The sequence below is a fragment of the Megalops cyprinoides genome, chromosome 3, assembly GCF_013368585.1.
Source record: "Megalops cyprinoides isolate fMegCyp1 chromosome 3, fMegCyp1.pri, whole genome shotgun sequence".
Lineage (NCBI taxonomy): Eukaryota > Metazoa > Chordata > Actinopteri > Elopiformes > Megalopidae > Megalops > Megalops cyprinoides.
The window spans coordinates 28907537-28921488 of NC_050585.1; the positions used below are offsets into that span (position 1 = coordinate 28907537).

Sequence of the window (13952 nt, forward strand, 5' to 3'; positions counted from 1 at the left end):
TGGTGATTTTTATTGTGACACACTGGAAAGGTTTTGAAGGCGTTGTGACACAAACCATTTTCATTTAGCATAATCAGTTTAAAACATGTAAATCATTGTCATTTTGGCATATTGGCATATTGCACATAATTTAGTTGTAATCACTTAGAGTGGGGGTTTGCAGTGTTGTAGTGATATGGGTTTGTGTTGTATTGAAATGGGTTTATGTCATAGTCCAATAGGTTTGTGTTGTAGTTGTATGTGTTTGTGCTGTAGAGATATGGGTTTGTGCTGTATTAACTCAGTATGTAGGAGTTCTGCCAAGACTTTTAAGTGAACAGCTCAGCCTCTGACCTCCGAGGGCACAAAGGAGTGTACATAATCTGCTAAAGTGTGATGGAGGTTGTTCCTGTTAAGGCTTCAGCACGGTGTTACATTTAACAGGCTGGGGTGCTCACTGTAAAACTCCCGACTGCTACACCCACCTGCCACATGTCTCATGCATTTGGAGGGAGGGCTGTCTCGGTTATCAGGAGCCCATCTTTGTGGGGAAAGCATACTATTTTAATGTGCTTGGTGTTGCATATATGTGGCTGTTGGTGCATGATGAGATAAAGGCTTAGGTCTAGCGGATGTCACTGCGGTGTGTCAACAAAAACAAAGCAAAATTTCCACTTTGCCTCTTACCGTATTTGTCTCACAGTGCTCTTCACTTGACCCACTTGTACGTGGATGATAATGTGTGGGTGTGGAGCGAAGCATAGGTTTGTTAAATAAAAAAAGGCAGAACAGATATTAGTATAGTACCCTTGGGTGACCTCATCTCAGGGAGTGCATGTTTTTAAGTGGACAGTATAACACCATAATTTAGTAGAGATGTGCACATGTAAAGATTCATCTCCACAGTCCTTATACCTGCATCCGGTATGTGAAACAGCTTCAGTCATATTGAGACAGGAGAGAGGCACACAAGATGGGAAGTTCCCCCTCACCCTCATCAAGGTAATTGCCTCTTAGTGTGCTGCGGAATTACTCTGCCAGACACTAACAGCTTAATTAGCTGGCCGATCAATGCCTCAGCGCCTTTGCTGATCCAATAAAGAATCAGAGAGACTCTGTCACTCTGGTGCTGTCTGGGGGAGTGCAATTGATCAACAGGCCTTAATGAGGTGGAAAGGAAATAGTTCTTATTACAGCATTATGTCATATGTCATATACACTATATGGACAAAAGTATTCGGACGCCTGACCAATACATTGTAATGACATTGTATTCAAATACATATACTTATGGACAAAAGTATTTGGCCACACCTGTTTTTCAGGGTTTGGGCTAGGCCCCTTATCTCCAGTGAAGGGCAAACTTAATGCTTCAGCATACCAAGACATTTTTGACAATGCTATGCTTCCAACTTTTTGGCAAAACAGTTTGGGGAAGGCCCTTTTCTATTCCAACATGACTTTGCCCCAGTGCACAAAGCAAGGACTATAAAGACATGGTTTGATGAGTTTGGTGTGGAAGAACTTGACTGGCCCGCGCAGAGCCCTGACCTCAACCCCATCGAGCACCTTTGGGATGAACTGGGATGAAATCACGAACTGCTTTGTAAATTCTCACTGTGAATGGAACTTTGAACAAGATGCTTTTTTAATCCTACTTGCACCTATTATATATTCTTTGCCAGTCTTTACAGTTAATTTATTTTCAACTGGAGACCTTTGTTTGACAATGGGTTCTCCGGCTTTTCCTTTTTTGTGCCAATGAACAATTGCTCTCGGTCTTGTTCCCCGAAAGGTCTGAATACTCATCTAAAATTGAAATAATCAGACGTGCCAGTCCCCCTCACTGCAATAAATGTACTCCTGTACAGATGGTGAGAGGTGGTGGACAGCACTGTGTGCTCAGCCAGTCAGCCGCAAGCATCTGTCATTCGGGCTCCAGGTCTGGCTCTGTGTCATTTCTGGGCAAATGACAGATGTACCTCTCGCTCTTTCACCGAAATCTTAGCTCACCTTCCAACACATGGTTCTACCAGTCTGTGCCCTTCATATCCATTACATATCTGGCCATTTCTCTGCTTTTATGCCCAATCACGGGAAGATCCTCTAACCACCTCGTCTGCCATTAACCTATGAACGCATTCATAACAAACGGGCGACACCAGGAAGCGGTTATTTTTTTTGATGTTGCCGGACACCGTTGTTTGTATCAAAGATGCCGGCAGGAAAGAGGCTTGATGATTGTGTTGCCTGCTGTGATGCTGCAGCGAGGAGGAGGGGCTGAAGTGGCTGTTTCCTAGAGACCACATGACTGAGACCTCTTTGAGTCTGAAGCAGAGAGTCGTGACTCTTAACTCAGCCACTGCTGCGGTGGATGTGCGGTGGGTGGGGGCCAGGGCGGAAGGGGGGGGGGGGGGGTAAGGGTGGGGCTGTGCAGTGGATGGGTGCGTGACAAGCTGACGTAGCGGCGAAAGTCTTCTTATCTCTCTGCTTTGGTTCACGTGCCTTCGCTCCAGTGAGCCTCTGACAGGTGTTCCAGTAGATCTGGGAGGCGTGACGCAGTGCCGAGTGGCGGGGCTAGTAGAGAGCACAGCGCTAACCATGTTTCACCATGATGTGAGATCTTTCATTGCTCCTTTTTTTCCCATTTGCACATTGATTTCTCTCGCCCCTGTCAAGATGCCATTCTGTGAGCAGGGCCTCCGTTGGCATATGGCACGTTGCCACTGTGGAGGGGACCCCGGCGCATTCCTCCACGGCAGCAATCTGTTGGCCGTGCCTCGTTGACATCCCCGGCACACAGAGTCCTTGCCCTGCCTCTCACTCTGCCCCCAAGATCTGCAGCCACTTTGTGGTGCTGTGAATAGGCATCCTGCCGTCTCTGATGAGATTGTGGGTGTGCTGAAAACCTGCCATCAATCTAGCATACTCATGAAATAAACACCGGCCTTGGTGCGGGGCTGAGGCTGCCTGGCAGTGAATCACAGTCCTCCTTTTATAATCAAACCCCACAGCACCTCTGAGCTGCTATAGTTTAGGCCACTTGACTGCTATGTTGTTTGTTGGGCCATGCCTTTTTTTCTCCATTTATTTCAATAGACGTTCCCTGATAAAACTAAAAATGTTACGTAAATAGTTATTTTTTCAGCAGACCAGATGAAGTAAAAGAACCAAACTACATACAATAGAATAAATATTTCAAATGCATGGTTGCTTGTAATATATTGCGATGAGCAGGTCTATTGGACAGGGGGACGGAGTTAGCAGCAGTTTGTAGCAGGATATGCCTGCTTTGCTCCAAGGCCCAGGTTATGTGGTAATATTACTAAGCAGTGGGGGGAGGTCTGTCTGCCAGCTTCAGTGGTTGAGCTCATTGCCTCCCCCGTAAATCACCACAGTTTGTAGTGAATGAAACTGGACTATGATATCCTGCATGGTTATTGCATCATATCCTGTCATGTTATTGCATCACCAGTGGGAAAGGGGAGCATTTCATGCTCAGTTGCAGGCAGTTGTGCTAACATAATGGCAACCTCAGCCTGTATGCTGTCTCAAGCTGAAGTTCACTAACGTCAGGACCCCACCTCACAGAAAGGGTTCAATCCATTTAGCATTCTGGGTTTGAACATGAATGAGCCATCTGTCTACAGCATTCCAGCTTCAGCATTGTTCCTGTTCTTGTCTCATCCAAAGAGCTTGTCAGCTGAAAATTGGAACATCACATTTTGGATGAAAGCCTTCCAAGGAATCTAATGGGGTGCATATAAAAGCTGAGCCATTGAGCTCTGCGATCAGTGGAAGACTCAGCGTACATGTTGAGGGTGAGATTATTCCATCAGAAAATGAATGTTCTCTAATGACACATGATGTGTCTATTTGCCCTTCACACTGATCTGCCTGATTTTAATTTAGTCTAAATAAAGATTACCTTTAAAGGCAGCATTCTGGTAGAAGCTGGGTTTCTCCTCTCTGTCTCTTTCTCTTTCACACACACACACACACACACACACACAAACAAGCTCTCTTTTGATCTCTTTGTTTTGCTGTCTTAGCCGCTGTCTCTGTCTCACTCATTCTCTCATTCGACCGCCCTTTCTCTCTCTTTCGGTCTTTCACCATGTGATCGCTCCCTTTTTACGCTGCAGCTCATTTGTTTGGCTTAGATTATGATATAGGTGACAGATTTGCACCATATGGTGGGGGGAATCAGAAGTAATACTGAGCAAGATAATGCTTCTCCAATGCACAGTGCTCCACTGTAAAATGATATCTGTCCGTATTTCAATGAACACATGTACTGTACATCTAAGGGGCCTTTGTGTTCTTAGTTTGAAAAGATAAGTGTGCAAACTGCAATTAATTGTGAGCAATTTATCTGCACCCCCCCTTGACATTACAGTAAATCTTAAATTTAAATGAAGCTGTGTTTTGTACGGGCTGACTTCTTATTTCTATTAATAAAAGGCTGAGCTATTTTTGACAGGATGTGGTTTGTTCTGGTGTGAATTACACCTACGCGTTTTAAAATTCTGCATTTGTAGAATTACAGAGAAGTGACTGTTCCATCACAGTTTCAGTTTCGAAGCAGCGTATGGAGAAGTCCAAACAGGAAACGGTGAAGGAACAATTCATGCATTCAAAACCTGAGAGCATCCAGATACTCTCAAGTTCATTTTCAACAGGTGCAACAGCTACCACACTGAGAGCTGACCAATGGCTGCATATTGAGACACACAAGGTCATCCCACAAGGGTGCTGCTTTGCACATGCAGGAAGAGCAAGAAGTAGCAAGAGAATTAGCCTCTGTATTGTGCGGACGTGTGATGCGTGCATCTTGGTGTGAGTGGGTTTGTATAGCTCCCGGCCTCATTTTCGCCTTCCTTTTACCCCACTAAGCAAGCAGGGGGCGCGACTGTGTCAGTGTGCTTGTTTCCATGGTTACCCTCCATGCCGCTGTCTCTGTGCCGCGTCACTGGCTCTCACTGGCTATGTGTCGACACACAGTTCATTCAGACAGCTGAGTTTGCCAAATGGATTTGTGGGGACACTGGAATGCTGGGTGAAGGGTGTCTAGTGAGGCAATATTGAGACAACCTGGCTCCCTTTCATTCTAATTCCAGTTATGTTGCAATGGCAGTAAGAGGTCTTATTTTCAATTTATACATAGTGGTATCATAGCTTTTGGAGCTGACTTTATAAAGTTTGCAGTAAATTCTGTGCATTCAGTTCCGTGATCTGTATGTGATCCCTTTGCTTGAAACAACAGAAGACAAAAGAAGACTTGTGTCATTATAATGACTCAGATGCAAACTCATATCCGTCCATTGCAGCCATCCCCGTCCCCAGATGGTTTCACTATTATTTTCTTTTGGTATTTTTTTTGTCTTGACATGTCATATTTGTTCCCATTTAAATGATTAGTAAACAGCTTGATTTATTTTTGCAGCAGAATTAACTGTGAAGTTAATTGGCTAAAGTACAAGACCGAAAAATTACATTTACATGCCTTGTGTTCCTCTGAAAAAGAACAGTGAGAATACTCTGGCCCTTATATGTATAACATTCTCATTCCCTGCACTTCTTCATTTAGTATACTTGATTCTAAATGAGATGTGTATGCAGTGTTTTTACCCATGCTATGATTTCTCAACTACTAGAGCTGATGTGGCTCACCCTGTTCAAGATTGCACTGTGATGCACCAGGGGTCCTTCTGGTTTATATTGCCATAGGAACGTGGATTTGATGGGTGGAGCGATGCTCTGGGGCACTCTGTGGAGTGGTTTCAGGGGCCAGGAGAGGAACAAGCACAAGCAAACAGAGAACGAGAGAGACAGAGACAGGGTTCCTTTTATCAGATGAACAAATGAAAACGACCTTGCCGCACACTCGCAGGCAGCTCACTGTAGATGCCCCTGTCTGGTGGGCGTGAGCAGACGTCAATAAGGTGATTACGTTCTAATCTCCTCCACATAAATGGGTGTTACAGTGACGGTTCTACACCTGGCTATATTTGAAAGGCTCACACCTCACCACTGCTGGTACCCTGTGCAGCGCAAGTGAACTAAAATGTCTTTCCAAGTAGTCTTAATTGAATCACATAAGATGTGTCTGTGAGACATGCCCTTGGCCCTGCTTCCCTGCTCTGTGGCAGACGGCAGGAGTCAGGCTGAGTCATGCTGCTTCATGACACCACTGTAAGGAGGGTGCATGAGTCAGAGGCTCTGGCAGGGGACAGGTGTAACAACCCAATCATCAACAGTCAAAGCATCTCCTCACCTCACCTAAGATGCCTAACTTTGGTGTATATAAGCGGTTTGGTTAACAACAATTTTGTCATAGTTATTTATTCATTCATTTTTTTGTCGGTGGGTGGGCTCTGCAGAGGTGATTTCTTTGATCGGCCATTCGCTGAAAGCTCGCACTGCAGGATTGCTTACATAGCCCTCAGTGGGGACGAGAGAGGATTGGAATACATTTTTTATGATTACTTATTTTTATATACCTTCACAATGTGTACATTTCAAATAAGCGTCTTATAAAAGGCACTTTTTAAATAAGCAAGCAAATAGTGATTCAGCATAAAATGTAACTAATGCATTTCTTTTTTTGACAGTTAACTATAGGATGTGAAAAAATATTTTAAAATAATTAGAAACATTATTTTCGAAACATTATTAGAAACATTGTTCAAAACATTTGATTGCACACCTTAGGTTCAAGTGTCTGGTTGAAATTCCTGAGACACCATGTAAAAATGCCATTTACAAACATAGCTCAAGAGCAAATCGAGGACAAGACCTTAGTTTTATCTGTGTTATCACCCACAACACCTTCTACAGGAATATAAAGGACTATAAAGGATGAATGAATAAAGAGGTCATTCCAAAGGTACGGGGAGTGTAGTCTGGTTTTTCAATGCGAAGCTCGTTCAAGCAGACAGTGCCTGTGATGAAAGGCGATGAAAACCATGATGAATATAGCTGTGTGTCTATTGTGGTGGAGGCCTGGGGGCTGGAGAAATCAGCAGGAGCCGTGCCCACTTCCGCATGCGACCGGTTGCCTTTGGACCTGTGCCAGGTAGTGTCTAGATCAGTCAGCTATCCGACTCTATTTTTAGCTCGTCTGTTGGTGCTCATCTGAGTGCACCTGTCTAAAGGGACGGTTCCCTGTGTCGGGGCAGGATCATATTTCGACGTTTCACCTCATTTCCTGGAGGAGGGATGCCAGGGGTTTGTTTAGTGTGCCTGTGGGTAGGTGTAGGTTACTCACCTGATTGTAGGGAAGTATGGCTAAGGGACGTATGTATTCAGTGTGTAGCTGCCATCTGAGCTACCATGCCAAGCCTGCACACCTCCACCCCTTGCTGTCTGATGCTGTTTATGCCTCTAAGAGACAGTATGCAACAAAGTCATCAGTTAAACCATGAATGTTTTAAAATAATATCTACTTCTTCAAATAGTTCTGTGATATGCATACCCATTGCATGTCTGCAAGACAGTGTATTGTTGCATTAGAGTAATTAATGGGCTAGATTTCTTTTATCCACCTGAATATTTATGAATAATTTTCTTTGCTGTTTGAATGTATATCTGGCATAGCATTTGCCATCCAGGCTGAAGTCTCAGAACTTTGTTCTCAGATTTGGATGTTGGGCATCGGGCTCATTTCTCATGGGTCACCTACCTGTATTGATGTTCCTCTTTGGCTTATTGACTAAAACATTGTTTGGTCTGAAACACTCAATCCAATTGTCACTCATGTTCTTTGTGGTTTCCTGTTTGTGACAATAAACAATGGAAAAGTACTGATTGGGAGTTTGTCTCAAGTTAATGTGTAATCTGCAATAACAATAATGACCTCTCTTTAAAGAAACTTGTTAGTCAGTTCTGTAAATAATTGGTGGCATGTCATTACAGCTAAATGAAATTGGGTGACATCAACAGATAAATTCCTGGAGGTATCTGTAGAAGATGAGAAAGGCAAGGGGTACAGGGCACATTCAAAAGAAGGATAAAGGGTTGCACAGCAGGCCCCAGAACTTTGTACTTTGTTTAGAATGGCACCAGAAATCCAGAGCCAAATCCATGGAAAGCAGTGAGTGAAAGCGTTCCGCTCTCCTGCATTTGGACTGAGCCATGGCTTGGGTGCACATGTACAAACAGATAACATATGGACTTTTGCTACACTGCCCCACAGAACCCCATGTTACCTCAGGTTGCCAAATCCTGCTGAATGCAGCCAATGCAGATACGGTCAGAGAGAGTAGATGGATTTTTGCCCACTCCTTTCTGGAATGTCACACCTTGTGAATGCCAGTCTGGTCTCCGGTTAGAACTGAGTCCCCAGCCGAGTTCTATGTGATGTCTTCAAGTCCTATGCCATCTTTAGATAAATAAACTAATTTATTTATTAGTTTATTTATTTCATTTATTTATTTTGAACAAATTCCTAGTTTCATGATAGATTTCAATACTCTAGCCTTGGGTGCTACATGATAGCAGTGATTTTACTTGAAACATGCAATCATGATGAACAACACAATTATCAGAAGTAAAAAATGACATAATACCTCTTCTGAGATTAGTTGAGGAAATTCAATATTAATTATGAGAGGCAGAAAGTCTGGTAAATACATATAGCCTTTCTTCTTTGCTGAGTGTGAGTGTATGAGTGGGTGGGTTGTCTGTAACCATACAGTTCCTTCTCACCACATATTTCTGCTGCAGAGGTTTAATGGTTTCATTGATTGGTTTTCCACAACTGAGCTGCATGCTACGGTTATACCATCCTTTTGAAGTTATCATTAACGCACTTTCACTAACAGAGCAAAGATAGCTCATCGGTTGAGAATGCAAATGGATTTTGGAAGAAAATGGAGTTTATGAGGCATAGAGTTTTGTGGATTCACAGGTAGTTGCCCGTATGCAACCTAATGAATTGTGGTTGGCAGTGGTATAGAGCACCAGCAGGAGTACCCTGTACCAAGCTGACAAAGTTACAATCCACTTTGGCAGTCAGGGAGTTGGAAGTCTACAGTACAGCTCAGATGGAGATTAGTCTACTGTGTAATACTATTCAGAAAAAAATGTGACATTTTAAAATAATAGGTGGAAAAATATCCAACATATACTTTTTTCTGTTAAATTGTGATTTTTTTCCTGCTTTATGTGGGGGTATGAATAAATGTGGAAGAAACTATAAATCTTGACCCACAGCACAGTGGTTTGAAATGCCATAGGACATAGGTGCGTTATCTTGATTATGAAGATTTGATTTATGACAATTGGGAAATTTTGCAGTGCTCCTCAAAGTGATGGCAATGTATCGAAATCTTGTGTGTGCCATCTGAACTGAGTATCAGGAGAATAGAATTTGATTGTGTCTGCTGAAACAGGACAGGTAATTAGATTTCTTCTTGGCTGAAGGCAATTTTTTGCCTGATTGCCTTTTCTCGACCGCAGTATTCCAGACAACATTTATCTCTGTACATGGACTAGGAAAATGTTAAAAAGCAAGGCGGATCAGCTGTGCTGCGAACCACACTGCCTGGGATGTGGAAGAGCTGGCATCTGCTCAAATGTAATGGGAACAGATGGGGTGCTGTTGGTCAGCATATCATCTAATTCCATTATTGGGCTGATTGTGTTCTGGGATGAAGGGGATTTCCTGCAGTAAAGCTGGGTTAGCATTTAAACATACACACACACACACACAGAGTATCTCAGTTTGTGAGTGTGTTGAATGTGCACTGCCTTGAGGTTGTTGAGAAGTCAGTATGACCTCACAGTTCATCACAGACAGGGAAACTCCAGTGCAGGAGTGCCTCAGCATGTGGTTAGAAATCCACCACAGATGGAAAAAATGAAATAGAAAAAGCAACTCTTCCCTAGTGTTTTGAACTTAAGTAAAACTGTTCTCTGAAAGACTGTCGGTGACATTACCATCACTGTGTCCTCCTGAATTTCCATTATGGTGGCTGTGCTTAATCTTGCATGTAGTATGTCACCTGTGTTAACGTTACATGCTGCAGCAAGATCTAGGGGCACAAGGGATCTTCTCAAAGAGGAAAATGTTTTTCTTTTTGTCTGTAGCATTATAATATACCAAATGATACAGATGAGTATAGCTTTAGATGAAGGGTAGCAGAATGCAAGTGAGCGGTCTGTCCAACTCAAGTCCTCTCTCTCTCTCTCTCTCTCTCTCTCTCTCTCGGGGCTAGATGTAGTGACATATTCGTAACGTGCGTGTAAAAAGCACCCCACAGATCCAGCCTGGGCTTTGATACAGCTCAGGGCTCTCTGTCACTTCGTTGATTAAGATGCTTCTCTCGCTCCCCAGTCTGCCGAGGAGAGGAGGGGAGCGGAGCTCTCTCTCTCTCTGCGTGACTCACTTCCTGCTCTTAGAGAGCTGACTCAAGTGGCATCTGCCTCTCACCTTTCACTCCGCCCCCATGTGACCACGCGTTACTGACTGTCCCCCACACCAGATAGAGATAGAGTGCACATGGAAGACCAGAGAAATTAGAGGGAGCCTACGGCTTGTCAGGACTGAAATAATGCCAGCTGTGGTTATTAGTGAACCCTGGCGCTGTCTGACTGATGATCCCCTGCCCTGGCACCGTCTGGAAAACCGAGGCCACAAGCAGCCGTCCTCATCAGCGTGCCCTATACCAGCCTCCCTAACTGCTCAGACTGCAGCATTTTGGGGTAATTGGTTTGCTCTGCAGTGGCTGGTGCAAAACAACAGACGTAGCATTTGTTGCCGACAAGATGTGGAAACAGATCAGCCTTCTTAAGGCAGATCTCTTTGTATTTTTTTATATTTCGATGAGAATGCTTGAGTAACGACACCACTTGCACACGGGGACATGAAGATGCAGCCTCTTTGAGGAATATGCCGAGCCGTGTTAAAAATAAAACCATTACTCAAAGTATTTCAGCAAAGCGTGACTTTACTTGTCTTTCATCTTATAACTGCCTCTCTCATTTCAGCGCAGGGCTCGACTGTCTGTAATTATGTCTGTCCTCCGTGCTAGTACATACGCAAATCACTCTTGTAATCACACACACACGCACACAAACACTCCATGACCCAGGTAAACTCACACAGTCTCGACTCCTGATTGATTTGCCCCTGTCTCTCTCTGTGCCAGAGAAGCGTAAAGGAGGGACTCCTGCTCAAACAAACAAGCTCTTTCCAGAGATGGAAGAAGAGATACTTCAAACTGCGAGGACGGACTTTGTACTATGCCAAAGACTCAAAGGTGAGGACAGGGGCACTTGCCATCTTTATCCGAACTTTGAACAGATTAAATTATAATATACATTTAATTGTTTTCAAATGTGTACCTTAAGCATTCTAATTAATTTCAGATACTTCTTGTTACATTCATAGTTACTGAGAAAGTTTGCCAGTTTGCTGTAATGTTCGATCAATCCATTTGTATTTATGTCGCAGTCTCTGATATTTGATGAGGTGGACCTCTCTGATGCCAGTGTCGCAGAGACCAGCACTAAGAACATCAACAACAGCTTCACGGTAAGAGCAACATCATACTGAGGACACAAACACCAAAAAAAAAACAATCTGTTCAAGAGTGAGTTTTTCCTTCTGAGTGAGTGTAAAGTGAGTTTCTCAGTTCAGGTCAATTCACCGGTGCCCTATTGGCAGCACAAACCACAAACCGAAGCAGTGCTGCCAAAACAGTCATACACTGTCTCTCTCTCTGTCTCTCCCAGGTTATCACTCCTTTCAGGAAGCTGATGCTATGTGCGGAGAGCAGAAAAGAAATGGAGGACTGGATCAGTGCTCTGAAGTCAGTGCAGAAATGGGAAAGTTATGAGGTGAGGTCATGCCCCTCTGCTGGGATTGCGTGCGGAGGGGGGTAAGAAAGGCATGGGACTGTTCTGAAGCCCTCCTTGTGGTAGACAGCATGTATCTCCCTCTGTCTCCGTCAGTTCAACATGGAGCACTTCTCTGGGATGCACAACTGGTACGCCTGCTCCCACGCCCGCCCCACTTTCTGCAATGTGTGCCGAGAGGCACTGTCGGGGGTCACCTCTCACGGCCTGTCTTGTGAAGGTACACCTCGATCTGGTCATGTGTGAACTCAATGATGTGAAACGTTGTAAGGATTACAATTATGAAGGTAGAACTCTTCTCTGCTCTTATGTTCTCTTCTCCTCTCTTCTCTTCTCTTCTCTTCTCTTCTCTTCTAGTGTGCAAGTTCAAAGCTCATAAGCGCTGTGCTGTGAGGTCCACCAACAACTGCAAGTGGACCACACTCGCATCAATCGGGAACGACATCATTGAGGATGAGGAGGGGGTGAGTCACGGCTGGGGAGGGACGAAGCAGGCAGGAGATGCCTCAGCGCCAGCTATTGACCGTGTTCCTCAAACATGTTGTCAGACCCAGGCACCACAGTGCAGTCTATGAAGCATCTTAGCATTTTCTGCCCTCATTTCAGTGTCATGTAGCCACCGCTTGCAGGTTTGGTACATGAAAATACCTGCACCAAAATATTTACATGGTCAGGCATCAACATGTAAAAATGACATCTTTCCAGCACTCCTAATAAGTTGCCCAGGGCATCTTGGGCTGGTTGTTAAATGGATCAGTTGTAGAGAGGGACAGCTACATCCTCCACTCTGCTCTCTCTGTGCCTCCCACTGCGCTGCGGTGCCCTTTAAGAGGCCAGACGGGCAACGCCGCCCACATGCCTCCCTCATTAGGGAAACCCGTCTCACACACATCCCGCATCGGGCTTATTTGATTTATGAGTCCCCCGGAGGGCAGAGATGCAGCACGGGGCCTGTGTGCTGAATTCCAATGAGGAGACTGGATCAAACCGTGGCCCTGAGGGCTGGGAGAAGTAGCTCTGTCAGGGTGCTGGTTAAGACACTCTACTCTCCCGCTGCTAATGTGCGGCTTGTATTTGCAGCAGTGCTCTCAGCCCTCACCCCATGCAGTGTTACCTGTCTATTCTTTATGAAATATTAAAAAAGGAGCAGGACCTGGATTTGTGGTGATGATTCTTGGTCTCTAAGGTTCTTGGGCTTTCTGTTCTTTCTGTAGGGATCTACACTGTGTTCATAAATCTCAGCTGTAGGCTTCAAAACACCTTGTGAAAAAGCGGTCTCCTTAACCAATTATGAACAACATTAGTAAATATGAGAATTTGCCGGGTGTTGTTTTTAAAATGCACGGATGATATATGTTTAATTGTATATCGCTGATATTTTCCGTCGCAGAGCACTAGTTACAGCTGTGGTCACAATGAGATGGTAATATCCTCCATGCTTCATTCATAGAACAGCTTACCCTGGCCTTAAAAGAACAGTCAAAGAACATGTTTTCTGTAACACAGTGAGAATTCTAACCACAGACTCCCCCTACTGTATAAAGATGCTTACTTGCACTGACAGCTGATGTGTTGCTGTAGGTGTCCATGCCGCACCAGTGGATGGAGGGGAACCTGCCCGTCAGTGCCAAGTGCGTGGTGTGTGACCGTAACTGTGGCAGCGTGCGCCGGCTGCAGGACTGGCGCTGCCTGTGGTGCAAGGCCATCGTGAGTCCCGCCCTAATCATCAACCGCACAGCAGGGCCAGACAGGACAAAGAAAAAAAACAAGGCCTGTTTATGTAAATTAACCGGAGAGTTCTAAGTTCAAGGGCCCCTCTTGAAGTGAGGGACTTGACGGAAAGGTCAGACATCTATCTGGTGAGAGGGGGGCGTAGGTGTGTCTGTAGAAGGTCAGGAAGAAGGAGAATATCAGCGGAGGGCTTCTGCGTTGATGCTTGCCACTGAGGATACCTCATTAGGAGTCTGCAGTGCCCAGTCTCACATACTTGCACCTGCTGCGTTCCTTTAGAAAACTCTTTCTGGGTTGATTGTGCCTCCTCGTAGATTTTCCCAAAACTGGACGCATTACACTAGAGCTAATCTTCCAGTACGGCAGGCCCTTGTCAAAAA

General features: G+C 44.6%; 1 protein-coding gene across 5 annotated transcripts in view; it reads left to right on the plus strand.

Annotated features, from left to right (window-relative positions):
* Positions 1 to 13952, plus strand: part of LOC118775130 (diacylglycerol kinase delta-like) — a 52044-nt gene that overhangs the window by 24577 nt on the left and 13515 nt on the right. For all 5 annotated transcript variants that reach the window (XM_036524865.1, XM_036524868.1, XM_036524864.1 and 2 more), the window contains exons 3-8: positions 11133 to 11243; positions 11438 to 11518; positions 11719 to 11823; positions 11938 to 12061; positions 12199 to 12305; positions 13423 to 13548. In XM_036524865.1, the coding sequence (XP_036380758.1) occupies positions 11133 to 11243; positions 11438 to 11518; positions 11719 to 11823; positions 11938 to 12061; positions 12199 to 12305; positions 13423 to 13548 (654 nt within the window). The remainder of the gene's footprint in view (positions 1 to 11132; positions 11244 to 11437; positions 11519 to 11718; positions 11824 to 11937; positions 12062 to 12198; positions 12306 to 13422; positions 13549 to 13952) is intronic.